The sequence below is a fragment of the Capra hircus genome, assembly GCF_001704415.2.
Source record: "Capra hircus breed San Clemente chromosome X unlocalized genomic scaffold, ASM170441v1, whole genome shotgun sequence".
NCBI lineage: Eukaryota > Metazoa > Chordata > Mammalia > Artiodactyla > Bovidae > Capra > Capra hircus.
The window spans coordinates 30,266,545-30,293,295 of NW_017189516.1; the positions used below are offsets into that span (position 1 = coordinate 30,266,545).

General features: G+C 41.4%; 1 protein-coding gene across 1 annotated transcript; it reads right to left on the reverse strand.

Moving 5' to 3' along the window:
* Positions 1–26,751, reverse strand: ATP6AP2 (ATPase H+ transporting accessory protein 2). The gene is made up of 9 exons (XM_018043923.1): positions 26,571–26,751; positions 22,068–22,198; positions 20,364–20,495; positions 6,852–6,947; positions 6,560–6,697; positions 5,633–5,686; positions 4,379–4,528; positions 3,328–3,447; positions 1–1,046 (listed from the first exon to the last, which is right to left on the reverse strand). The coding sequence occupies exons 1-9, from the start codon at positions 26,608–26,610 to the stop codon at positions 852–854; spliced, it is 1,056 nt and encodes a 351-aa protein (XP_017899412.1). The 5' UTR covers positions 26,611–26,751; the 3' UTR covers positions 1–851.

The following is a 26,751-nucleotide window of genomic DNA, read 5'->3' on the forward strand; positions in this document are numbered from 1 at the left end:
TTTTGAATCATTATTAACTTTATTTGTCACTCTTTATAGACATTGGTCCACTTTCACATAAAAAGTAGGGAGTATCTACTTCCACTTAACAACTTAACATTCTATATAGAACAATTTTGTACCGTAAACCAGAGTAACTTACACAAGGGGGAAAATGACTGAAATCATGCCCCAAGATGTCCCCCAAATGTTTTTGTGTATATGATTACAAGTGTCTTAACTCCACAAAGCTAGTTCCTTCTTAGATTAATGTAGTATGTTTAATATCCACACTTGACCATTCAGATCACCAAACTTTCAGAAGAGATTAAAAAAACAGCTATCATCTGTCAATCAGATGCAACTGAAAATGTGAATGACTGTGTAAGCACATTCATACTTAATAGCTGCTGGAAGTTAAAAACCTTTTCTTGTTTCAGAGATATTTACATTAAGACATTTACAAATGGTTCATAGTATATAACAGCCCAAATGTCACTTTTAACCTGTCCTGTGTAAGGAAGTTAAACATTTCAAATTCAGTGCATTTTCCCAACATAAATAACACAAACTATTCTAAATGTTTTACATTTATTACAGTGCATATTTCCAAATAGTAAATGGAATGAAATTATATTAAATGGTTATATCATCGTATTTAAGCATATTATGGAATCTATATCACACAAGTCAACTCACATCAATACTATATAATTCATTCTAAAAGGACATCACAGGCGCACACAAAAGAGAACAAAATTTGTTTTTTTATAAATTTAAAGTGTACTATCTAAACTACACTAAAAGATTTATTTTAATGAAACAGCCAATTTTCAAACCCTCTTTCTTTCCAAGTTTGGCATAAGGAAAGTTCAATCCATTCGAATCTTCTGGTTTGTCATCCTATAAATGATGCTATCATATCCAGGATCCATGTTCCAAATATTGTAACAGGTGACAATCAGAGTCAAGGCCAAGCCGATCATTATCCAAAGTACCAGGTTGAAAACCACGGAATATTCAAAATTATATTTATATGCAAGGTTATAGGGAGTTGAGGGGTCCTTCTACAATAAAAGAAAATCAAGATGGAAGAATATTAAGTTAGGAAATTACCACAACTTGATAGCTGTGATTCATTTATGTAACAAACATACTAAGTGGCATAAGAGCTACATATACTAGGAACTAAGAAGGAGGCGCCTTCATGGAGAAGACAAATACTCTGTTGGTGGAAGCAGAAAGTGACTCAACTGCTTGAGAAAATTTGGCAATACCAATAAAGTTGACGGTGTGCATATACAGTGATCCAGCCAGTTCATACCCTAGGGAACACTTGTGTATGTGTAGAGAGACATGTACAAGGATGTCTATCAACAGAATGGGTAACTGGCACATCCATGCAATGGAACACACAGCAGTACAATGACCTCAACTACTCCATCAGCACGCGTGCCTCTTAAATACTGAGCCTTTGCTCAGAGAAAAAACACAGCATGATTCCAAACAACATTGTTTAAGCCTAAATGAAGTGAAAGTGTTAGTCACTCAGTCGTATCTGACTCTGCGACCCCATGGACTGTAGCCCACCAGGCTCCTCTGTCCATGAGATTTCCCAGGCAAGAAGACTGGAGTGGGTTGCCATTTCCTTCTCCAGGGGATCTTCCTGACCCAGGTCTCCTGCATTGCAGGCAGATTCTTTACCATCTGAGCTATCAGGGAAGTCCTTAAGGATAATACATCTGTATTAAAACTGTAAAGAAAAGCCAAGGAATGGTTAACATAATATTCGAGAGAGCAGTTTCCTCTAGGTGGGGAAGGTAGAGGAGTAAGACAAGAGGGAGCTTCAAAGGAACAGGTATCACCTTCAGCTTTAGAGTGTTACATATTAAAAATTCTTCAACTAGTATTACATGTTACAGACTTTTGTATTGTGTGTGTGGAGGGTGTATCCTGCCAGGGAGATTTTACATTCATTTCTGCTGGATGGGGGCCACCCCTCTTACCAGCTTAGGACCAGGGTTTGTGTTAATTTCTTGGCCTGAGGCTTCCCTAGGAGACATTCCGCCACCCCCAACACATACCCTGCCTGCACAGCACCCAAGTGCCCTTTCTGTCTCCCTTTGCTGGTGTGTGCGTGCTCATGTCACTCCAGTCGTGTCCGACTCTGTGCGACCCTATGGACTGCAGCCTGCCAGGTTCCTCTGTCCATGGGATTCTCCAGGTAAGAATACAGGAGTGGGTTGCCATGCCCTCCTCCAGGGGATCTTCCTGACCCATGGTTTGAACCAGTGTCTTTTACGTCTCCTGCATTGGCAGGCAGGTTCTTTACCACTACCACCACCTGGAAGACCCTCTTTGCTGGTAGGTAGGCTGTTTTCTAATCTACCCTCTCATTGTGGGCATGGCCCTTTTGGCATCCCAGCTACACAAGGAAGTCTCAGTTCCAACTCCCGACAAAGAGCCAATCCCTTGGTAACCCAACTGGCAATGTCCTCAGGATAGCCTGATTATTACACAGTTCTCCAGTTCCCCTTACTTTCTTGAGAGTTAACTATGCACTCAAAAGGGTAATTTTTTTTTTAATCGGCCATTATCTAGATGCTCTGTCGTGTGAAAATTTTTCGGTTTGTCTAGCCTGGTGTGCTGTTTTCAACAGAGGTTCTCCCACTCCTATTTAGGATGAAACAATCTCAAACCAGCCATGTCCAGACTGTCTTGAACACACATTACCTTTGAGCATCTCACTCTTCAGTCCCACGGGGCCCAAAGGAGAGTGTCCATAAAAGACTGAGGATATGACTGCTCTGAGAGATAAAGCCAGCTATAAATAATGTTCTTGGCCACATGATGCTTCAGCTGTGTGCATATACACTTGTTTTACTAGGGCTGGCACCCTTGCCTATGATCCTCTAAATGCTTAAAAATCAAAGTAAGATCCAGGCCAAAAATTTGGAGAATTAGAGAGAGAGTACGTAGCAGGAAAATGAGAGCCTATACCACAAAGACAATGAGCCTCTGAGAAAAGCAGATTCCACAAGTTGAGAGCACCACACTCCTCCTGCACGTTAATGTCTGACATTTCCTTGTAATACCTGTATTTGAATTATCTCACCAGATCCGACAGATTTGCTTTTATCCCTAACAAAGTACATTATCTGATTACAACCCCAAAGAACTGAGCATCACTTACAAAACACAATACCTCCGAGAATAAAAAACCTATGTTTTAATCATTTTCAGATTTACTGATTGCTCATGCATACTGCCCACAGGTGATACAAGATTTGGTGAGTTTTTTAAGAGTTCATTTTACAATTTTAAAGCGTGATCCAAAAATGTACTCACCACTTGTTTTGTCTCAAGAATATTCCTCGTCTTCCTCACAAGGGATGTGTCGAATGATCTGACAGTCACTAACTCTACCACTGCATTCCCACCATAGAGATTGTACATGTCATCTGCAAACTGAAGCGTTATCAGCATTAGTAAGAATCTCAGTACACATACTTATGAAAATTTTTGTAAAGCTTCGGTGCACCTACAAGAACACACACAATTACCTATTGCCTCATGAAATGCAGTCTTAAAATAGGCAAGTCTTAAAGGTTTTGATTATGTTAAAATATTCAGAAAACTGTTAAGATTCAGCTCAAATACTCAGAATAAGAAAGTAGTCACTGAATTTGTTGGCGTATAAATTGGGAGCAGGGAAATGGAAAAGGAAATCTTTCTAAGTGGTCTCTGGTTAATCACACCTACAAAGGTTTTAACTGAAGCCTCACTGAAGGGCTGCAGGTGAATAACTTCAAGGGCAGAGGAAAAGTAGCATTTACTAGTATCTACTACATGTCTGGTGCTGTGCCAAGTGGTGTTCTTTGATTATTTCATAGCGTTTAATGGGGACAGCGTTTCAGGGAAGATGAAAGTCCTGGCAATGGACGGTGGTACAGTTGCACAACAATGTGAATGTTTTTAGTGCCACAGAACTGTACACTTACAAATAGTTAAATGGTAAATTTTACGCTAGCTATATTTTACCATGATGAAAAAAGTACTGTACTAGAGTTATCAATCATTTCCTATGCTGCCTCTGCCAGCTTTAGAAAGAGATGATCTCTGGTGGTCCAGTGGTTAAGATTCAGCTCACTGCCAGGGCCCACGTTCAATCTCTGGTGGGGGAACTAAGATCCTGCAAGCTGTGCTGCACAGCTCAAAGAAGGAAAGATACACTGACGTCCCACTACATACCTGTGACCTACCTACTCCATCCTCAGCCCTCAAAGAAGGTGAGTAAAAGACTTCAATCAGTAGTATTTCACTAAGCAGATTTTCCCATTAGGAAGTGAAAAGTTAAATGGTCATACTCTTAACTGCTCACACCCCATTGATGATTTACCTTTTGCAGAGCATCAATAAGGATCTTAGAGGCATCTCTAAATTGTTCAGAGTCTTCCCCATAGTGTTTCCCAATTTCATCCAGGCCTGCTAGCTCCAGTGAGTATAAATCAGGAGAATGGTCCTTGGCTAGATGCTTATGTCGAGACAACTTAGGAGAACAAACAAAAGGAAGTGGATAAAGTAATGTCAAACACAGCCAGTTGGACTTTTATACCTAAAAGGTATAACAGGGGCACCCCAGTGTACCACAGTATGGGCTTCCCAGGTTGCGCAGTGGTAAAGATCCACCTGCCAATGCAAGAGATGTGGGTTCGACCCCTGGGTGGGGAAGATCCCCCGGAGGAGGAAATGGCAACCCACTCCAGTATTCTTGCCTGGAGAGTCCCATGGACAGAGGAGCTTGGTGGGCTACAGTCCATGGGGTCACAAAGAGTCAGACACGACTGAAGTGACTGAGCATGCATACACATACCACTATATACATTTGAGAGGGTGGCAAATGGAACCGGTTAAAATGGGAGTTTCTGAAATTCAACACAGATTTTAGTTTTTAGAAGCAATTATAATAAAAACTTGTTTTAAAATTTCTAAAAAACCCTCAGATATGGGCCAGGGTATGAGAGAACAAGGTGGTTGACCAGTCTGATCCCAGAGAGAGATGAGCCCATCAGTGCTCACCTCCCACTCACTAGCACTACACTTCCACACTCCCCAAACCAACCCCACTGAAAGTTTGGGCAACTGTAGAAGACAGCACACAGGTTAAGTTTTTCTATCTCATCATAGGATTAAAAAGAAAAAAAAAAACAACCATTCACACCCACCCCCCCCACCCCCCAAAAAGAACATACTACACACATTTTTATTCCCTTCCTGACTTGGTTGACAGCACTGTTAGTCAAAACTGTATTTTCTATTGAGGTCCATTTTAGACCCAAAGATAAAGATATAGTAATTAAGTCTTAATATCTGAGAAGAAATCAACAGGTCAGGACTATAGCCAGGGGAGGCCTTACTCCTAGGCCTGTGTACTTGGAATCTCTCTCCTAGAAGTAAAAATGCAGAGAAATGTGTTAACATTAGATGAGTTCAAAATCCCCACCACCACCACTAATTTCTCAACTTCCATGGACTCATAAATCTAAGGCATATGTAAACTTTTTGATTGGTTTCATTACCATTCAAGGCATCTCTAGAAATGTCTTCTGAAGCCAGAATAAATGGAACTGACAAATGAGAGCAGCCTACTTACCAAACTTGAAATATCACGTAGCACTTGCAGTTCAGAAAGAAAAAGGAGATCAACCTGCAGAGAGCAGAAAGAAATGAGCATTATCTTAAATATGCACCCAAGATCTGTATTTGTCAGCTAGCAAGTAAGGCACAGGAAGTTACAGACATTAAACACATGAGTGAATTTATGCAACTGTCCTCCATTTGCTAGGTTCATTTCAATTGAAAACGCTTCTACAATAGTACTTCCTAACAAAATGGTGATAAGTTATTCTCCAGCACAGCGACTACCTCTCAATAACTTCATTTTTGATAAAGCCATGATAAAGCATCCAAACTCCAAAGTGGTTTTCCCTCAGGGCATCAGAATATTCTGGCACACTGCAACGAGGTCTTGCAAACAGCCTCATTTGCTCACATCCCTTGAAGAATAAAAGGTGGTAGTCCTGGTCATCCAGAGTAGGTGAAGGGAGGCTACCACAAAGGTGGCATGCCATGTGGTTAAGAGGGTGCATGAACAGGTGAACAGGTGGTGAAGCTGACATACAGGAGTCAAAGGAAGGGCAGCACCCTACACTGGACAGTTGAGAATGAATAGAAAAGTGAGGCGACACACCAGAAGAGGCAGTGAATAACAGCTCCCACTTTACCAGATCTACCCAGTTCCACCCACTACCAAAGTAGTTACTGTGATTTCTGGCCTGTCAGGATTAACTGGTGGCAACCCCTGCACTAGTATGTCATACTATTTACTATAGCTCAGCTCACAAAAAGAGTCAGTTCATGAGAATCACTTTTTAAAAATTACACTAAAGGAAAAAAAGAATCTACTCCAGCAGGAAGCTTGTAAAACTTTTCATTTTCTAAAATTTCAAGTTTGCTCTAAAGTCAGAGGCATGAGAAATTAGTAATATTCACTTATTCATTCAATGACTACACTACTTACTTCATTGTTCCTACTCAGAGAATTGAGGGGAAGTGAAGTGAGAACAGAGTTTTCTTGAAATAGTCGATTGCGGAGCTGTCTGAGCGTTACTGAGAGATCTTCAAAAACTGAGTTTGCCTTCCCCACCATGTACACTCTCTGGAAGAGGAATCCAAAACTGTATTACATTCTGCAGATTAATTCCAATATACCAAGGTCTATCAGCATTTTTCATAGAATTTGTTTTAAATTTTCATTAAATAATGAGAGCTTATTTTTCAAAGCATTTAAAATAAAAACTATCACAACTTACTTCCTCACTGGGAGCCAACTGCAAAACCACAGGAGTTTCTTCAGAAAATAAGGAGTGAATGGAATTTGCCACACTGTCAAGACTAAAAGGAACGGCCTGAAATTTAAGAGTGAGACCTTAATTTTTATCTGAATCCAAGTAGAAAGAAAAATCATTTAAATAGCATTAAAAAGGGAGCCTTAAAAAAAAGTACCAGCATTTTCTATGGAAATTTAAAAGACCCAAATCATATCCAAATACAAAGAACCTGTTTCAGGATACTGAAGATTAAACAGCCCCCTAGTGGGCCAATGAGTTTGTGTCTCCAAATTGCCTAAATAAGAAAAAACTTGCAAAATTAAGGACAAAACACTATCGTGTACAAAGCATCACTTTCAGGTGGTCATGCATGTGCTCAGCCCCTCAGTCAAGTCCAACTCTTTGCGACCCCATGGACTGTAGTCCGCCAGGCTCCTCTGTCCATGGAATTCTCCAGGCAAGAATACTGGAGTGGGTTGCCATTTCCTCCTCCAGGGGATTCTCCTGACCCAGGGATCGAATCCATGTCTCTGGCATCTCCTGCACTGGGAGGCAGGTTCAGTTGGTCATTCAGGTATTTTTTAGCAGGAACACATTTGGTTTCAATATTGATAAAATGTGCCACAATGAATGTATACTCTATAATAACTTATTAACTTACATTTAAGAGGTGAAGGGAATTTGAAGACTTGAATTTGATTGAAAGAAACAGACCTCATTTTTCATTTCAAAACTTTAAGGGATGGGAGGGAGGTTCAAGAGGGAGGGGACATACATCTATCTATGGTTAATTCATGTTGATGTAGAAACCAACACAACATTGTAAAGCAATTATTCTCCAGTTAAAAATAAATAATTTAAAAATAATTTTTAAAAAAGGAAAAAATGTGTGATAAGGTGTAGGGTTTAGTCTTCAGATAGACTGAAGACTCTTAGCCAAGGGACAAAGTATGTCACAAGAAATTTGAATGTGAAATTTATCTTGGGACCACATGGTATTAATAAACTGAAATTGGCAATTGTGATAAAATGTACTTTTCCCCCTGAATTTCTTGTTACAGTGTAACATACATATGGCGCTTCCCAGGTGGCTCAGTGCTAAAGAATCTGCCTACCAATGTAGGAGACACAGGGTCTGATCCCTGGGTTGGGAAGATTCCCCTGAATAGTCTATACTGTTCACATGAACCAATGTCGTTCAAAGTAAATCTGTGTATATATATGTGTGTGGGTTTTTCCCATATATTCTCAGGAGCACACTGAACTTGATATACATTGTTGTTTTTCTCTTTCAAGATGTCTTCATTTGTCAAGTCTATTTTTGTTCTTTTAAGAGTTAGTTCAAAAATTGAAACTTGTTCTCTATATCCATGATTCTAGATATAACATTCTGGCTTGCATTTCCTTGTGTTTCTTGAAAATGCTATTCCATCCTTGCAATACTTTGTATATTACACGAGAGGTCTGATACCAGCAGATTTTCTTATTCATATCCCAGTAATTTGACCTATTTGCATGGAAGCTCTAAAATCTTTTGTTCTTAAAGTCTAAATATGGTACTAAGATGTCTCAGAAATGCGGTAGAGTAATGTCAGTTTTCCAACGGTACCATTGTGCAGTTGGTAGAGCACCATTCAAATATGTAGAGTTTTTCTGTTATTCGTGGAAAATTTTCTTTGGCATATTCTTAAAAAGTTAATGTCACCAAAGATAAGATATACACAGATATTTGCTGCCTCCTGACACCGTACAAATAATCAAAGCAACCCCAATGACGGGGACAGTCTATAAAAATCACTATATACTCTTTTTCAAAACGTTGAACTGGATTGTCAGTGGTTAGGACTTCAAGTGCTTCACCGGACCGACGGGCCCCAGGTTCAATCCCCTGGTTCAGGAAACTAAGATCCTGTAAGCCATGAGGCCACAGCAATGAACCATCCCAGACTGAATGGAGCAACGACAACCAAATAGGAACTGCGTTCCTGACTGGATCTGTGTCCAGTTAAAAGGTCACTAGTAGGACAATTGACCTACACTTGATGTAACAAAGTCTGTTTATCTCCTATTATTTGCAACAGAAAACTACCGCCAATACCTATCAGTGCCGTACAAATGATGGATCAAGCAGAGTTCCGACTGAATTTTCAGTATTATTACTCATTAGTTATATTAAACACAAACATCACGCAGCGTTGTTATCCGCAGACTGAATGTTGATTTTCACAACCCCTCGCCAAGATATTTACCATGCCCAATTACATTAGTATTAAAAACTCTGCATCACAGACGATTAATGTATTTGCCAACCGCATTGTTCAGCTAGTAAGTGTGTGAATCAGTTAACTGAATTCATCCGTCTATTTCAGTCACAAGCTGCTCTTAATTTAAAAATGCCTTTTTTCTGACAACTCTTATTTTTCAGGAAACTACTTGCATTAGTCACTGGTCATGAAAGGCCAGAAAGAAACCTACCTGGAAGCCCTGATGCCAATGGCATTGTTTTGTGAAATTGTTGGGTTGATCATTCCATTGAAAACTACCAGTATCAATTTCCATATTAATTGGTACCAGTGTGAAAATGGATACTTCAGGTGTGTAATTTCCTCCTCGAGAGACATAGCAAAGAAAATCACATTCTCTTATTATCCTGATTAGAATTGTGCCACAAGCAGTATCTGCCACATCGTAGACTCTCAGATGTTTTATAAACTTGAAACTATTCCACCAATTTAGATATGAAGTGATTGGAGGTTTTCTCTTTCACTGTAGTAGGGACATAGCCACTGCCACAAGCCTGACTCTCACTCCTCCTCACACAAATCGTCCACATCGTGATATTATGTTACCTAGAACATTAGACTTAAGTTAAGCACAATCATCATGGCAACAGGGTATAATAATCTTGGCAGAGACAGTTTATTTTAATTATTGGCTTTCTGCCTAAATAGACGGGTGCTGCTAGCCAAATTATACCCTATATGATTAGTGTGCGTGGTACATGTAGGTAATTTTTTTTCTTCTAGAATCTAGACATTAAGTCTCATCAGTTTGTAAAATTACAAAGGCATTGGTTTACTTCAACTGTAATCATAACAATTAACTTCTATGCAATTATTTATATAACGAATACTTATGGAATTATAAAAGTGGATTTTAAGCCACTGCTGCAGCATTTATAGCTGTTCAGTCCGCTAGACATTAGGGCACCTCGGTTGCGGCTATCCAGTGGGGTCGCAGTGTATCCTGTTAGATGGCTGTGAAACACCTCATGCTTTCATGCAGCTGCAGGGGAGTTGTGTGGTGCGAGAATACTATAGAGTGATTTATAGGTGACAACTATATTTTCATTGTCCTTGTGCAGTTATTCAGCTCACGTATTATCAGCTTCAATTGAGCAGGTTGCCCAAAGAAAATGAAACTATGGTTTAACCGAACTGGTAAAGCGGCCCAGGTATCTGCCAGTGGTGTTAGGAAAACACAATGCTGAAATAGGACTCCATCGTTCCTCAAACATATATAAATAGAATCATATATGCATTTTAGCTGAAGAAGAGGAGGACAGGCAAGCTGAATTCTAGACCCAGAAGGGTTCCCAGCGGGCAAGGCCCGAGCATGAACTCTAGAAATAACTTACATATAGCAGTGAAGCTTAACAAGTTTAATGTCGGATAATGCGTCATAAGCTATAAACTTTACCTGGTGAAGCACTTTACCTCTAGAATGGTCCTTCAATTCCAAATCAGTATTGTAAGTAAGTTGCATTAGATCAGCGTGTTTTAAACCTATAGGGAAAAATTTAGAGCCGGGTCCACACCTGAAGGATCTAGTGTTAATATTATTCAAATTCGGTATAATTGGCAATGAATAACATAGAAAGTAAGAAGTGGTCTTCTTCTATTGGGATAATCGAGACTCGTTACAGGAGTGGGCCAGGTGGGTAATAAACAAATGTAAAAAAAAAGTGCTGCTAATAAAGGAAACAGCGAATTATCAAAAATACTTGTTTAGAGTTTTATACCAAAGTAAAATGGATAGTAGTGTATTGTGAAATTGACATACAAAATTTGAATCATTATTAACTTTAGTTTGGTCCATCTTTATATGAACTATGTGTCCAGCTTTCACATAAGAAAGTAGGGAGATTAATCATACTTCCACCTTAACGACTAACATTCTCATATAGAGACAATGTTTGTACCAGTAAAACAGTAGTAACTTACTAACAAGGGAAAATTGCACTAGAAATACATGCCCCAAGATATCCCCCAAATGTTCTTTAGTGTATATGAATTACAATGTCTTTAACTCCACAAAGCTAGTTCCTCTACTAGTATGAATGTAGGGTAGATCTTATGAATATCCCACTTGCAGACCATTCAGAGTCACCAAGACTTTCAAAGAGATAAGAAAAACAGCTATCAAACTGTGCAATTCAGATGCAATCTGAAGAATGTGAATGACTGGGTGGTAGTAGCACTATTATACTGGTAAGTAAAGCGCTGTCCCAGGACTTTAAAAACCCTTTTCTTGTTTCAGATGATATTTACAGTTAAGGACATTCTACAAATGGTGTCATTAGTTAGTAGCGTAATCAGCCGACATCATGGTGCGCACTTTTAACCTGGTCCCTGTGTAGGGTTAAACATTTCAAATTCAGTGGCATTTCCCAACATAAATAACACAAACCTATTCTAAATGTTTAATTTAATATACAGGCATATTTCCAAACTAGTAAAGTGCGAAGAAATTATATTAAATGGCTTATATCATCCTTTTTAGTTGAAGCATATTATGGAATCATAATCACACAAGTACAACTCACATCAAGTACTATATATTATTCATTCTAGAAAGGACATCCACATGACGCACACAAAGAGAAACAAAATTCTGTGTTCTTTTATAAATTATGAAAGTGTATATCTAAACACACTAAAAATGTTTATTTGTAAACGAAACAGCCATTTCAAACGGCGCTGCTACTGTCATTTCACCCAAGGTTTGGCAATAAGGAAAGGTTCAAAGTCACATTCGATCTTCTGGTTTGTCATCCTAAATTAAAAGATGATGCTATTCAAAAGATCCGAGGATCCCATTTCTGCACAATATTGTAGACAGGTGACACATCAGCAGTAACAAGGCCAAGCCAAGGATCATATATCCAAAGCGTACCAGATATAGAAAAGCCAGCGAATATTCAAATTATAAGATATAGGATTTAGCCTTACAATAAAGTAAGACTCAGATGGAAGAATACTTTTAAGATTAAGAAAAGTTACAACTTGCGATGGAGACAATAGTAAGATATACACATATGTGAGATCTTGGTAACAAACATACTGAAGTGGCAATAGAGAGCTACAATAACAGTGATATTTATAGGAACTGAGAAGGCGCCTGCATGCGAGAAGACAAATACCTTTACGTGTGTGAAGCGAAGTGACACAACTGCTTGAGAAAATTTGGCAATACCAATAAAAAGTTGACCGGTGGCGGCATATACACGTGATCCAGGCCGTTCTACCTAGGAACACTTGTTGTATGTGTAGACAGAGACATTGTACAAAGGATGTTATCAAGCAGAATGGATAACTGGGCACATATGCACATAAGACCACGGAATCAAGCTATCACAGAGGTCACAATCTTAAGATCTGGCCTAGACTTGAGAGACAAAAGAGCATTGCAGTGATGCATTGTGAGGCCCTGCAAAGCATTGCGAACAGGTGATGTTGTTGTTTCGTTTTTATATTAATTTTGTTATCCTATCATAAGCAGATAAAAACCGCTCCAACAAAATGGTGCTAAAGTAGTTAGTTCTAGCATCAGTCGTGATCTGGACTCTGCCACCCCCATGGACTGTGTCCCACCAGCGCGCTCTAGTCCATGAGATTTCCAGGAGAGCAAGGATACAGTACGTCGGTTGGCCGGCGGAAGATTGCAGTCTATCGAGTGCATTAAAAATCATGCCATGGACCACAGGGGTAACTGGTCTGCCGCATCCCCCAGGGCTCCAAGGTCTTCGTGCGCAGTGCGCAGATTCTTTACCGAAGTCGAGCTACAGGAATCCTTAAGGATAATACATCTGTATTAATGAACTGTAAAGAAAAGCCAAGGAATGGGTACATAACATATTACGCAGAGGAGCAGTTTCCTCTAGGTGGGAACGGTAGAGGAGTACAGACAATGAGGGGGCTTCCAAAAGGAACAGGTATCACCTTCAGCTTTAGATGTCTACATATTAAAAAAGTCTCTGTCAACTCAGTATTACATGTTACAGACTCTTGTGTCATTGTGTGTGCGGTGGAGGGTGTATCCTGCCAGCGAGATTTAACCTTCATGATTACGTGTGATGGGGCACACCCTGCTTACCAGCTATACGAAGAGAACCATGCGTTTGTGGTTAGATTTCTTTTGGCTGAGGCTCGTCCTAGGAGACATTCGCCACCACCCACACATCCCTGCTCTGCACAGCACCAAGTGCCGACTGTTCTGTCTCCCCTTTGCTGGTTGTGCGTGCGTCATTCACTCCAGTCCTGTCCCACTGTGCGACACGCTGATGGGACCTGCAGCCGTGCCAGTGTCTAAACACACTCTGTCCATGAGGATTTCCAAGAGTAAGATAACAGGAGTGTGGTGCCATGCCCCCTCCAGAGGGATCTTCCCTGACCATGAGTTTGAACAGTGGTCTTCTTAAACGGTCTCCTGCATTGGCAGGCAGGTTCTTACCACGACACCACCACCTGCGAGAGACCCTTTGCATAGAGTAAGGCGTTATGTCTGAATGACGCTCATGACGTGGCATATTAGCATGACACGCTATCAGGATGTGGCATGGGCCAGGCATCGCAGAGATAGACGCAGATCAGTATCCAATCACCCACGACAAAGAGACCAAGTCACTTGGGTAAACCAACGGACAATGAATCCATCAGGATAGCTAGATTAGTAATAACAGTTCCGCAGTTACCCCCTGTAGTTCTATGAGAAGATTAAGCTATGCACTCAAAAGAGGGGTGAATTTTTTTTTTAATCAGGGCCAATTATCTATATGCTCTGTCGTGTGAAATTTTTCGGTTTGTCTAGCTCGTGTGGCTGTTTTCACAGAGGTTCTCCCACTCCTATTTAGGATGAACAATCTCAAACCAGCCATGTCCAGACTGTCTTGAACACACAATACCTTTTGAGCATGCTCAACTCTTCAGTCCCACGGGGGCCAAAGGAGAGTGTCCATAAAAGACTGAGGATATGACTGCGCTCGAGAGATAAAGCCAGCTATAAATAATGTTCTTGGCCACATGATGCTTCAGCTGTGTGCATATACACTTGTTTACTAAGGCTGGCACACCTTGCTATGATCCTTAAATGACTAAAAATCAAGTAAGATCCAGGCCAAAAATTGGAGAATATAGAGAGAGAGTACGTAGCAGAAAATGAGAGCCTATACACAAAGACAATGGCTCTGAGAAAAAGCAGATTCCACAAGTTGAGAGCACCACACTCCCTCCTGCACGTTAATGATCTGACTTTCCTATGAATATGTATTTGAATATCTCACCAGATCCGACAGAGTTGCTTTTATCCTAACAAAAGTACATTATCTGATTACAGACCCCAAAAGAACTGAGCATCACTTACAAAACACAATACCCCCCGAAGAATTAAAAAACCTATGTTATAACATTTCAGATTTACTGATTGCTTCATATGCATACTGCCCACAGGTGATACAAGATTTGGTGAGTTTTTTAAGAGTTACATTTATCATTTAAAGCGTATCCAAAAATGTAACTCACCACTGTGTTGTTGTCTCAAGAATATTCCTTCGTCTTCCTCAAAAGCGGATGTGTCGAATGATCTGACAGTCACTAACTCTTACACGCATTCCCACCATAAGAGATTGTACATGTCATCATGCAAACTGAAGCGTATCAGGCATTTAGTAAGAATCTCAGTACACGTACTTATGAAAATTTTGTAAAGCTTCGGCTAGGCACCTACAGAACACACACAATTACCTATTGCCTCATGAAATGCAGTCTTAAAATAGGCAAGATCTTAAAGGTTTTGATTATTGTTAAAATATTCAGAAAACTTTAGATTCAGCTCAAATACTCAGAATAAGAAAGTAGTCACTGAATTTGTTGGCGTAATAAATTGGGAGCAGGGAAATGGAAAAGGAAATCTTTCTAAGGGGTCTCTGGTTAATCACACCTACAAAGGTTTTAAACTGAAGCCTCATGAACGGGCTTGCAGCGTGAATAACTTCAAGGGCAGAAGAAAAGTAGCATTTACTAGTATCTACTACATGTCTGGTGCTGTGCCAAGTGGTGTTCTTTTGATTATTTCATAGCGTTTAATGGGGACAGCGTTTCAGGGAAGATGAAAGTCTCGCAATGGACGGTGGTACAGTTGCACACAACAATGTGAATGTTTTTTAGTGCCACAGAACTGTACACTTACAAATAGTTAAATGGTAAATTTTACGCTAGCTATATTTTACCATGATGAAAAAAGTACTGTACTAGAGTTATCAATCATTTCCTATGCTGCCTCTGCCAGCTTTAGAAAGAGATGATCTCTGGTGGTCCAGTGGTTAAGATTCAGCTCACTGCCAGGCCCAGTTCAATCTCTGGTGGGGAAAACTAAGATCCTGCAAGCTGTGCTGCACAGCCTCAAAGAAGGAAAAGATACACTGACGTCCCACTACATACCTGTGACCTACCTACTCCATCCTCAGCCGCTCAAAGAAGGTGAGTAAAAGACTCATCTAGTATATTTTCACTAAGCAGATTTTCCCATTAGGAAGTGAAAAGTTAAATGGTCATACTCTTAACTGCTCACACCCATTGATGATTTACCTTTTGCAGAGCATCAATAAGGATTATGAGGCATCTCTAATTGTTCAGAGTCTTCCCCATAGTGTTCCCAATTTCATCCAGCCTGCTAGCTCCAGTGAGTATAAATCAGGAGAATGGTCCTTGCGCTAGATGCTTATGTCGAGACAACTTAGGAGAACAAACAAAAGGAATGGTATAAAGTAATGTCAAACACAGCCAGTTGGACTTTTATACCTAAAAGGTATAACAGGGGCACCGCCAGTGTACCACAGTATGGGCTTCCCAGGTTGCGCAGTGGTAAAGATCCACCTGCCCAATGCAAGAGATGTGGGTTCGACCCCTGGGTGGGGAAGATCCCCGGAGGAGGAAATGGCAACCACTCCAGTATTCTTGCCTGGAGAGTCCATGGACAGAGGAGCTTGCGTGGGCTACAGTCCATGGGTCACAAAGAGTCAGACACGACTGAAGTGACTGAGCATGCATACACATACCACTATATACATTTGAGAGGTGGCAAATGGAACCGCCGTTAAAATGGGAGTTTCTGAAATTCAACACAAGATTTTATTTTTAGAAGCAATATATAATAAAAACTTGTTTTAAAATTTCTAAAAACCGCAGATATTGGGCCAGGGTATGAGAGAACAAGGTGGTTGACAGTCTGATCCAGAGAGAGATAGCCATCAGTCGCTCCCTCACTCGACTAGCACTAACTTCCACACTCCCAAACCAACCCCACTGAAAGTTTGGGCAACTGTAGAAGACAGCACACAGCGTTAAGTTTTTTCTATCTCATCATAGGATTAAAAAGAGAAAAAAAAAAACAACCATGTACACCCACCCCCCCACCCCCAAAAGAACATAACTACACACATTTTTATTCCTTCCTGACTTGGTTGACAGCACTGTTAGTCAAAACTGTATTTTCTATTGAGGTCCATTTAGACCAAAGATAAAGATATAGTAATTAAGTTTAATATCTGAGAAGAAATAACAGGTCAGGACTATAGCCAGGGGAGGCTTACTCCTAGGCCTGTGTACTTGGAATTCTTCCTGAAGTAAAAATGCAGAGAAATGTGTTAACATTAGATGAGTTTCAAAAATCCCCACCACCACCACTTAATTTCTCCAACTTCCATGCGACTCATAAATCTAAGGCATATGTATCCTTCCAAAGAAATCCCAGGGTTGATCTCCTTCAGAATGGACTGGTTGGATCTCCTTGCAGTCCAAGGGACTCTCAAGAGTCTTCTCCAACACCACAGTTCAAAAACATCAATTCTTCGGCACTCAGCCTTCTTCACAGTCCAACTCTCACATCCATACATGACCACAGGAAAAACCATAGCCTTGACTAGACGTACCTTAGTTGGCAAAGTAATGTCTCTGTTTTTGAATATGCTGTCTAGGTTGGTCATAACTTTTCTTCCAAGGAGTAAGCGTCTTTTAATTTCATGGCTGCAATCACCATCTGCAGTGATTTTGGAGCCCCCAAAAATAAAGTCTGACATTGTTTCCACTGTTTCCCCATCTATTTCCCATGAAGTGATGGGACTGGATGCCATGATCTTTGTTTTCTGAATGTTGAGCGTTAAGCCAACTTTTTCACTCTCCACTTTCACTTTCATCAAGAGGCTTTTGAGTTCCTCTTCACTTTCTGCCATAAGGGTGGTGTCATCTGCATATCTGAGGTGATTGAGATTTCTCCCAGAAATCTTGATTCCAGCTTGTGTTTCTTCCAGTCCAGCATTTCTCATGATGTACTCTGCATATAAGTTCAATAAGCAGGGTGACAATATACAGCCTTGACGTACTCCTTTTCCTATTTGGAACCAGTCTGTTGTTCCATGTCCAGTTCTAACTGTTGCTTCCTGACCTGCATACAGGTTTCTCAAGAGGCAGGTCAGGTGGTCTGGTATTCCCATCTCTTGAAGAATTTTCCACAGTTTATTGTGATCCACACAGTCAAAGGCTTTGGCATAGTCAATAAAGCAGAAATAGATGTTTTTCTGGAACTCTCTTGCTTTTTCCATGATCCAGCAGATGTTGGCAATTTGATCTCTGGTTCCTCTGCCTTTTCTGAAACCAGCTTGAACATGTGGAAGTTCACGGTTCACTTATTGCTGAAGCCTGGCTTGGAGAATTTTGAGCATTACTTTACTAGCATGTGATATGAGTGCAATTGTGCAGGAGTTTGAGCATTCTTTGGCATTGCCTTTCTTTGGGATTGGAATGAAAACTGTGGCCTGTGGCCACTGCTGCATTTTCCAAATTTGCTGGCATATTGAGTGCGGCACTTTCACAGCATCATCTTTCAGGATTTGAAATAGCTCAACTGGAATTCCATCACCTCCACTAGCTTTGTTCATAGTGATGCTTTCTAAGGCCCACTTGACTTCACATTCCAGGATGTCTGGCTCTAGATGATTGATCACACCATTGTGATTATCTGGGTCGTGAAGATCTTTTTTGTACAGTTCTTCTGTGTATTCTTGCCACCTCTTCTTAATATCTTCTGTTTCTGTTAGGGCCATACCATCTGTCCTTTATCGAGCCCATCTTTGCATGAAATGTTCCCTTGGTATCTCTGATTTTCTTGAAGAGATCTCTAGTCTTTCCCATTCTGTTCTTTTCCTCTATTTCTTTGCATTGATCGCTGAAGAAGGCTTTCTTAATCTCTTCTTGCTATTCTTTGGAACTCTGCATTCAGATGCTTATATCCTTCCTTTTCTCCCTTGTTTTTCGCCTCTCTTCTTTTCACAGCTATTTGTAAGCCCTCCTCAGACAGCCATTTTGCTTTTATGCATTTCTTTTCCATGGGGATGGTCTTGATCCCTGTCTCCTGTACAATGTCATGAACCTCATTCCATAGTTCATCAGGCACTCTATCTATCAGATCTAGGCCCTTAAATCTATTTCTCACTTCCACTGTATAATCATAAGGGATTTGATTTAGGTCATACCTGAATGGTCTAGCGGTTTTCCCTACTTTCTTCAATTTCAGTCTGAATTTGGCAATAAGGAGTTCATGATCTGAGCCACAGTCAGCTCCTGGTCTTGGTTTTGTTGCTCTAAATCCAAGGACTCATACCTTGTGTTTGTTTCTATCATTTGCAGTCATTTTTTAAAGGTATCATTTTGTTTTTTCCAGATTTAACTACATTGTGGTAAGAGAAGGTGGTTTACATGATACTGATAGTATCGATTGAGCTTTGCCTTGTGGCCTAGTACATGGTCATTTTTTTGGTAAACATGTCATGTGCTTGGAGATACTGTATACTAGACCACAGGAAAAGTCTGAAAAAAAACCCCCTCCCAAATCAGCATCATATATACCAGTGTTATAATGCAATGTAATTAGAAACTGAATAATTAAAAATTATCCTGAAAGGACCCACATGTTACAACACTCCTAAATAACTCATGGGTAAAGATGGTATGGGGAGGGAGGGGGGTTCAGGATTGGGAGCACGTGTACACCCGTGGCAGATTCAAGCTGATGTATGGCAAAACCAATACAGTATTGTAAAGTAAAAAAAAAATAAAACAAAACCAAAAAAAAAGAAAAAAAAATCAACATAAATTACAAAATATTTTTAAGTGGAAATGAAAAGTACCACATCTCAAAAATAACTTTTAACTACCTCTAGTTTCTAGCTGTTTAACTTTCTCACAATTTTAATAAATGTATGTATTTTCAAGTCTCTTTTTGAGACTGGTTTATTATCTGTAGTTCTAAGGGGATGAATTTTGTTTGTTGGACCTGCTGACTCTCTCATGGCATTTTTTTCCCCTCAAGTGTTTGGTAAATTCAACTCTTCAATTCTTTTTTTTTTTTTTTTTACCAAAACAGCCCTGGATTATGGACATATCTGTGTGGGGTGGATTGTGTGAATTTGAAGCAGCTAACTGCACAGTATAAGCCCATAGTTCAGATTTCTCATAGGGGGCTCTTTGGGTTCCACAGCTAAGGGTGGCAAGCCAGCTCCTCTGTGGTAGCCCTGGGGCAGCTAGGGGTTCCTTTCAAGAACAAGACAGCATTTTTATAGCTCCTGGCTTTCTGTAAGGAACACAATTTCACCTGCCGCTCCTGCTCATCACTGTGGCTTCTATATTTTCTATTCATATCTGGCACCTGTGTGTATCCCTTTCTTGCTTTCAATTTTAGTTATACATGTAAAGATGTTTGCTGACTTCCATATGCTTACAGGAGAAGGAGGGCCTTTCACAACAGTTCAGTCAGCCATATTGCCTGAAAAGCCAGCAAAGGAATAAGTGAGCCAGCAAAACTGCCCCCAATCTTTTCCTTACCAAAAGAAATGATAAAATTCTGAAGGGAAGGTGATGAAATAATGTCCGAGATGTCAACAGGCTACACCCTCAATTGGTTTCTCTTTTTCAATCCTCTGACTATTCTCAGAGCGGGGCAATTTCTTGACCTCTTACCTTAGAAAGTACTCTCATGCATAGCTAGCAGCCAAGTTTCAATCAATTTGCAACCATCATATAATTTAAAAAAAAAAAAACGAAACTGCATTTTACTTATCAGGGCATTAAAAGAAAGACGAGTGCTTAGAACACAATTCATAATGACAGCTGACAAGACAAAATTTTAAATGCATCCCTTTAATTCTTTAGAGTAAATACTCACATTCTCCAAAGGGTACGAAATGACACTGCCTGGGGGTAGAGCAAGCTTGTCCACTCCTTTCACCATCACCATAACAGTAGCCCGAGGACGGTGGAACAGGTTCCCTACTGCAAGGCCCGGCCAAGAAAGGTCCTGCACATTGAAAAGCATGAAACTGTGCTTAATTATCAGTTCAGGAAACCACTTCCCCAGTAACATCTGACAAGCAGAATTAAGGGGTTCTGGGATGATACCAGCAATGAAAACTCATAGGGACAGCAAACGTCTTATTTAAGGCAATAGCTGCAATCTCCTAATTGAGGATGCTGAGTTCTACCTTCTTCACTTTAACTGCTATAGACTTCAAACAGTAAAGTCTAATAATAAGTCATCTCAACCTGTCTATGGAAAAAAGCAGGCAAGTGAACAAAATGTAGGTACTTTCCAAATTCCAGATGATGAAATACTTTCTCCTCCATGTAACCGTGGATATTTTCTTCCCTCACAACATCCTTTGCCCTTATCTACTGCGATATCACGTTTTTCTTTCACAGTGACACAGCAAGACTACAACATTCTCTTTAGACTAAGCACACAAATTCCTGCTGAAAGTGACTTGTAGTTTATTAATAACTACTTCCAAAGGTTATTTTGACAGCTATTTGTAGTCAAAATTAAGCTTGTAAAGAACAAGGTACAAATTTCATACTTAAACATAAACAACCAGTCACGTTCATGCAAGGAGCTCCACCCAGAGGCCCAACCTAGAGGCAGTTCCTGTGCACAGCTTCTGGTTTCAAGGGCACTCAGGACCTAGGAAGAACATTCCTCTGAGTGACTGATGATGTCTACAGTTCACCTCAAAAGCATCAAACCTTAAAGTGGGAGGAGACAGGGAGATAGAACAAACTCCATCTCCTTTCTTCCAGCCCTGGGCTTGAAGCTCTCTCATGTTGACTGGACCTAGGCCCTCTCTGCAACAATCACACGTCAGCAGTTGGTTACTACAACAGGTTATGACTACTGACTACGTTATTTTCCTAAACTCAGGTAAGATGCATATACATTGCATCATTCATAATAAATTGCAATGGGCTGAATGGTTGTGTCCCCTCAAAACTCATGCTGAAATCCTAACCCCCCAATGTGATGGTATTAGGAGGGGCCTGAGGGAGGGAACTAGGTCATAAGGATGGAATCCTTATAAATGAGATTAGACCCCTTATAAAGGGGACTCCACAGGGCTCTCTCTATCACATACAATAAGAAGTTGGCACTCTGCAACCTGGAGAGGACCTTCACCATGCTGGCACCCTGATCTTGGACTTCCAGCCCCTAGAACTGGAAGAAATAAGTGTTGTTGTTTATAAAACACATAGTCTGTGGTACTTTGTAATGGCAGCCTAAACTAAGACACAAATCTATCACACGTACTGCAGAAAACCAATAAATTTATACATCCTATTAACAGTAGGACAGATGCATTCTCTAATATAACAAAGGACTTCACTACTATGAATAAACGATTACATGGTTAATGTTTTATAATGATTTGCTTTCATAACCAAGCTTGGAACACTTACCTAAAATCTCCCTGACTACAAATAAATTTTTTACTTTTATAATCTGTACCTATGTTTGCCTGCTGCTTTCTTGGGCTATTAACATAAATCAACAAAAATGCTTTCAGAAGCAGCTCCAGATATTTTTAAAAAATACACATACCTCTTTCACAGAGAAGCCCATGGACAATGCAGCCACGTCTGGGATTCGCTCTCCTGGAATAGGCCAGTTTCCATTCCGGAAAACAACAGACCCTGGTGATCTTAATATACTGAATTCGTTCCCTAAGACACCTGAAAAGAAAACAGATTAATCATCAGCATCACAAAATTTGTGCAACCATACTGAAAAATTTTAAATACATACTTTCCCATTCTCCATTGACTTAGCATACTAAATGTTGAATGGACAGAATGCTGAATCCTAAACATCAATAAATTCTTTTACAAAGTATACTGCAAGGATTTAAGTCCATACCTTCCGCTATAACAAAGCTACAGCAATGAAACAGGATTCTCATAATGATGTAGATGCCTTCCTGCAGATGGCCCCTAAACAGGGGCATGTGACAATTTGGCAAGAATTAGAAATCAGTAGCATTTCTCCAGATTTTCAAGAACAAAAACCAAAACCCTGACCCCAACTAGAAAGGAAGAAAATAAACTTGAAATCTCTAAGTTATTTCTACCACCAATTCTCTCTTCAAAATGCAAATTCAAAAAATTTCTAGTATATCACTCTGAAATTTCAGCCTGTTAGTCTATCTTAGGATAGATCCCAGCTTTCCTTATGTCCCACAGGCAAAGCTAGTGAAATGAGAACTGTCAAATGGGGGGTGGTACACATTACCAGTTAGAAGGTGTAATACTTCAGACTGTAGAAACGAAGTCCAGGACATAGTATTTCCAATGGACATATTAAGAGGCCGAGAAAAGGTAGACTCCTATTCCAAGAAACCGCTGCTTCATGCAGGCATCACCACGATACCTGAAAGGTCACCCATCCTCTATCTGAACACAACTAGTGAACGCAGACGCCACCTCAACTTGCAAACCCTACATTTGCCAGTAATCATCTCCATAGTCCCAACATTCGAATCCTTTACAAAGTGTAAGACGTTGGCTTCCCAACTTGGAACAGACCCTGTACCAGAAGTTAGGTGGCTGTATGGTTGGGGGCATAAAAAGCCGGCCCTGTACAATACGAGTCTCATGAGGGCAGGGGTTTGGGTTTGTCTTCTTCACACAGTAGCCCCAGGGTTGAGAACAGCGCCTGGCACACTGGTGCTCCATAAATACTTGCTGAGGGAGTGAATGAATGAAGCTACATCTTGCACCAGCCCTTTTCCCTCTCAGCTGGCTCTTTTATTTGAGCACACAAAAATACTTGTAGGGTGCTCCCATTCTAAAATCCAAACCACAGAAACTCTCCTTTGGTCCTACCAGCTCCCTCCTGCCTCTGCTTCCCTTCAGATGAACCACCTCGGAAGAGTAGTCAGCCACCACCTCAGCCACCACCTGGCTCCTCTGCTTCATTATCTCCTATATGCTACCTAACCCACAGCTTCTGACCCCACCACGGCACCGAAATGACTCACCAAATCCTAGAGACAGTCTGCAACCCTCAATTTATGTAACTTCCCAAAGCGGCTGATTCTGGCAACTCTGTCCTTGAAACTCCTGCCCTGGTCTCCCTAAGCCTGGCCCCTGGTTTTCCTCCGAGTCCCTCTGGCTGCCTTTCTCCTCAGTTTCTTCCCCTTCCCCTCCTTTAAAGCAGTGACATGCAAACTTTTTAGATTTCAACCCTTCCAGTACGAAGCTTGAAAGTATTCCCAATATACATATGTCTACTTAAAAACCATACATTCGCAAATTATAATGTAACAATGGATTCATAACATATTACGAAGCACACAAAATCAAGAACACTCCACTTTGGAGATCTGCGGCTCCATCCTTGACCTGCACTGCTTCCTGTTCGACGCTGGCTTCCCCCTGCCTGAACCCATCTCCTCCCTAAGGCTCCAAACACCACAAACACACTCATGGTTCCCAGATTCTTATTTTCAGCCTCCATTTCCCCTTAAGCCTTCTGCCTAGATATCCAGCAGTCAGCTGAGCATTTCCTTCCAAGTTCCATGTTCAGAACTGGAACACACACACCCCCTGTATTCTCTGTATGAAAGGATGATGCCACCTTCCACCCAGCTGCTTGAATTAATCATCTTTAAACCGTTCCTCAGCACCACAGCTCATCAACCTCTGAGTTCCGTCCATCTTTTCTTCTTATCTCCCGATCCCTTTCCCCTCCATGTCCAGGGCCCTCCTCAGGCCCTCCTGAGGCTAGACAGAACAGGCCTCCTTGTGACTGGTCATGCCACTCTCTGATCCAGTCTTCCCAGCACCTTTTCAAACTAGAGATCTGCACGTTCACCCTTCAGCTCAACCACCTTCTCAGTGCCCAGAGCTTCTGAAACAAAATCCAAAACATAACACCCAAGGCACTTCTCCACCCTTCCTACGGAATCTCTGCAACTTTAACTCCTATACGTTTCAGCTCCACCAAACTCTTTGCTCTTTTGCTCTCATATCTCTGTGCTTTTACACATACTGTTCTGTCAAAAAAAGCCTTTTCTTCCCACCCCAACCATTCACACATTTACATGTGAGGCACCTGGCCTAAGGAAACTTCCCCCAGCCTCCCCAATCTGGGCTAGAGGTTAAGAATCCTTCCCTTTGGGAACGTCCACCATACTGTGCGGTCATCTCTAAATGAAGATGAAATCATCGTATAAAAAACTAAACAGGTCCTACCTCTGACCTCTGAAGTATCACTGACCAAATCGAATCGTGCTTTAACATGACACCCCTTCACATTCCATGCGTTCACCCTTGGCCTTTCCCCTCCAAACTAACCATCTGAATTTTTTTTCCCCAAATACTCCTCATGACCTGGTATTCACTTCTAATTCACTTCTACTCTCTCCCCGGTTTGGTATCGCCATTTTAAATGACATATTTTTTCCTCAAATAGAGAAGTCAGATCTCTTAAAAGATGTTTTCCATTAAGTCACATTTAGTCACTGTGGAAAACAGTAATTTAACCTCATCTGACAAGACCACAGCAGTGAAGAAGCTGACAGGATCAGATTCTTGGTCTGTATGAACTAGACTTTTCTAGTTAGGAAAGCAGGTTCAAACCATGTACAGAAGCAATTATTTGCCTCAGACCAAAACTTAACAAACCCCCCCAAACCTCAATGATCACAAGAAGATCAAGTATAACATTAAAACATGAATTTCAGCAAGATGTTCAGTTAAATCACAGTATCAAAGGGAACATCTTTACATTTCCAAAACCAAGTTTAAAAAATTAAATTCTCCTGAAGTACCCAACTAGACAGATCAGAATGACCTTGCCAGAGCCAGAGACGACAGGAACAATACAACTCTAAAATTCTACAGTCATGAAAATAAGCCAACTAGCATCAACACAATACTGGGCACCTCCAGGGATGGAGAAGAACTGTAGACCTCAAAAACATCAAAGGTCTGTATCTCCATGTAAAATTAAACCACCATTCCCAAAGTGAAGTGTCTCAGCACTTCACAGAGCAGCGGCCCAAGCCATCTACAGATTTTTAACTTCTAGGTTTTAAATTGGCACACTGGGGAACAGGGACCCATTCCTCCACAAACTGTTCTCCATGTGGCCTCATGTTCACCACTCTCTGTGCCCCTAGTTCCAACACCCATCATTCCCACACCTGCGCCACAACAGGTACAACAGGAAAGGCCCATGCTTTGGAGCCCACTGATCTGGGTTCAATTCCAGGTTTGCTGGTTACCACTTGTGTGCTGTGGGGTAATTTATCTAGGCTTGACCACTCTCCTAAGGGCTGATGCAAAATTAAGTACATGATACACGGTAAGAGGCCAAATAGGAGCTGACTGGCATTCCCCTTGCTGAATACTGGGGAACCCAGATTCACTGAGAAAGCTACCATTTGACATGTGACCCCAAGAACGTGACTCATGCCTTAGTTTCCAAATCCTTAAAATTGGGAACTACTGCAAACTTTATGGAGAGGTACTTGGAATTCTCCTTGAGAAAATAATCACACAAAAACAATTACTAATACTCCACTTTCAACTTTAGTATCCTGAAACCGTGGGGAGGGGGAGGGGGTATTTCACCAATTACTGATGACAACTGCTAGAAATAAAGACACCAAAAAATGCCAAGAAAAGCAGCAGCTAAGGGCAGCTGGGACATCGGCCTCTTCGCAAAGGGCTGCAGTTCATCAGCTGATTGAGAAATGCATCCCGGTCCTCCGAAGCGCCTCCCAAGGCGGAAGAGGCCAGAGTGAGACAGTTGGACGCGCCTTTCTCGAAGGGGCGGAAGGTGGAGGCCGGTTCAGGTGCCCCCACGCAACCCAGCCCCGCCCCGCCCGGCCCAGTCCTCGCAAGCCCGCCAGGCCCCGCCGCCACAGGCTGGCCCAGAGAGAAGACCGAGAGAGAAGCGGCTGGGGCGAGGCCACGGCCGGCTGCCCGCACTGCGGCACCCGCCCCACTGCCGCCCACCCTTGGCTGCCCGCGACCCCCGAGCCCAGGGGCCCTCGGAGCTCGCTCACGGAGCGCGCCCCGCCCGCTCCCGGGTCCTCACCCGCCACCGAGAAGGACAGGAACACGACGAGCACAGCCATGGTCCCGCGGCGGCTGCAGCAGCGCAGGGCGACACTGAACTGGCCAGCAGGACGCTACGACCAGCGCAGCACGAGGGGGTGACGAGCTCGGGCTCGCCCCGACTCCCAGAGCCCGCCCTGCCGTCGCCTCCCGCTGGGACG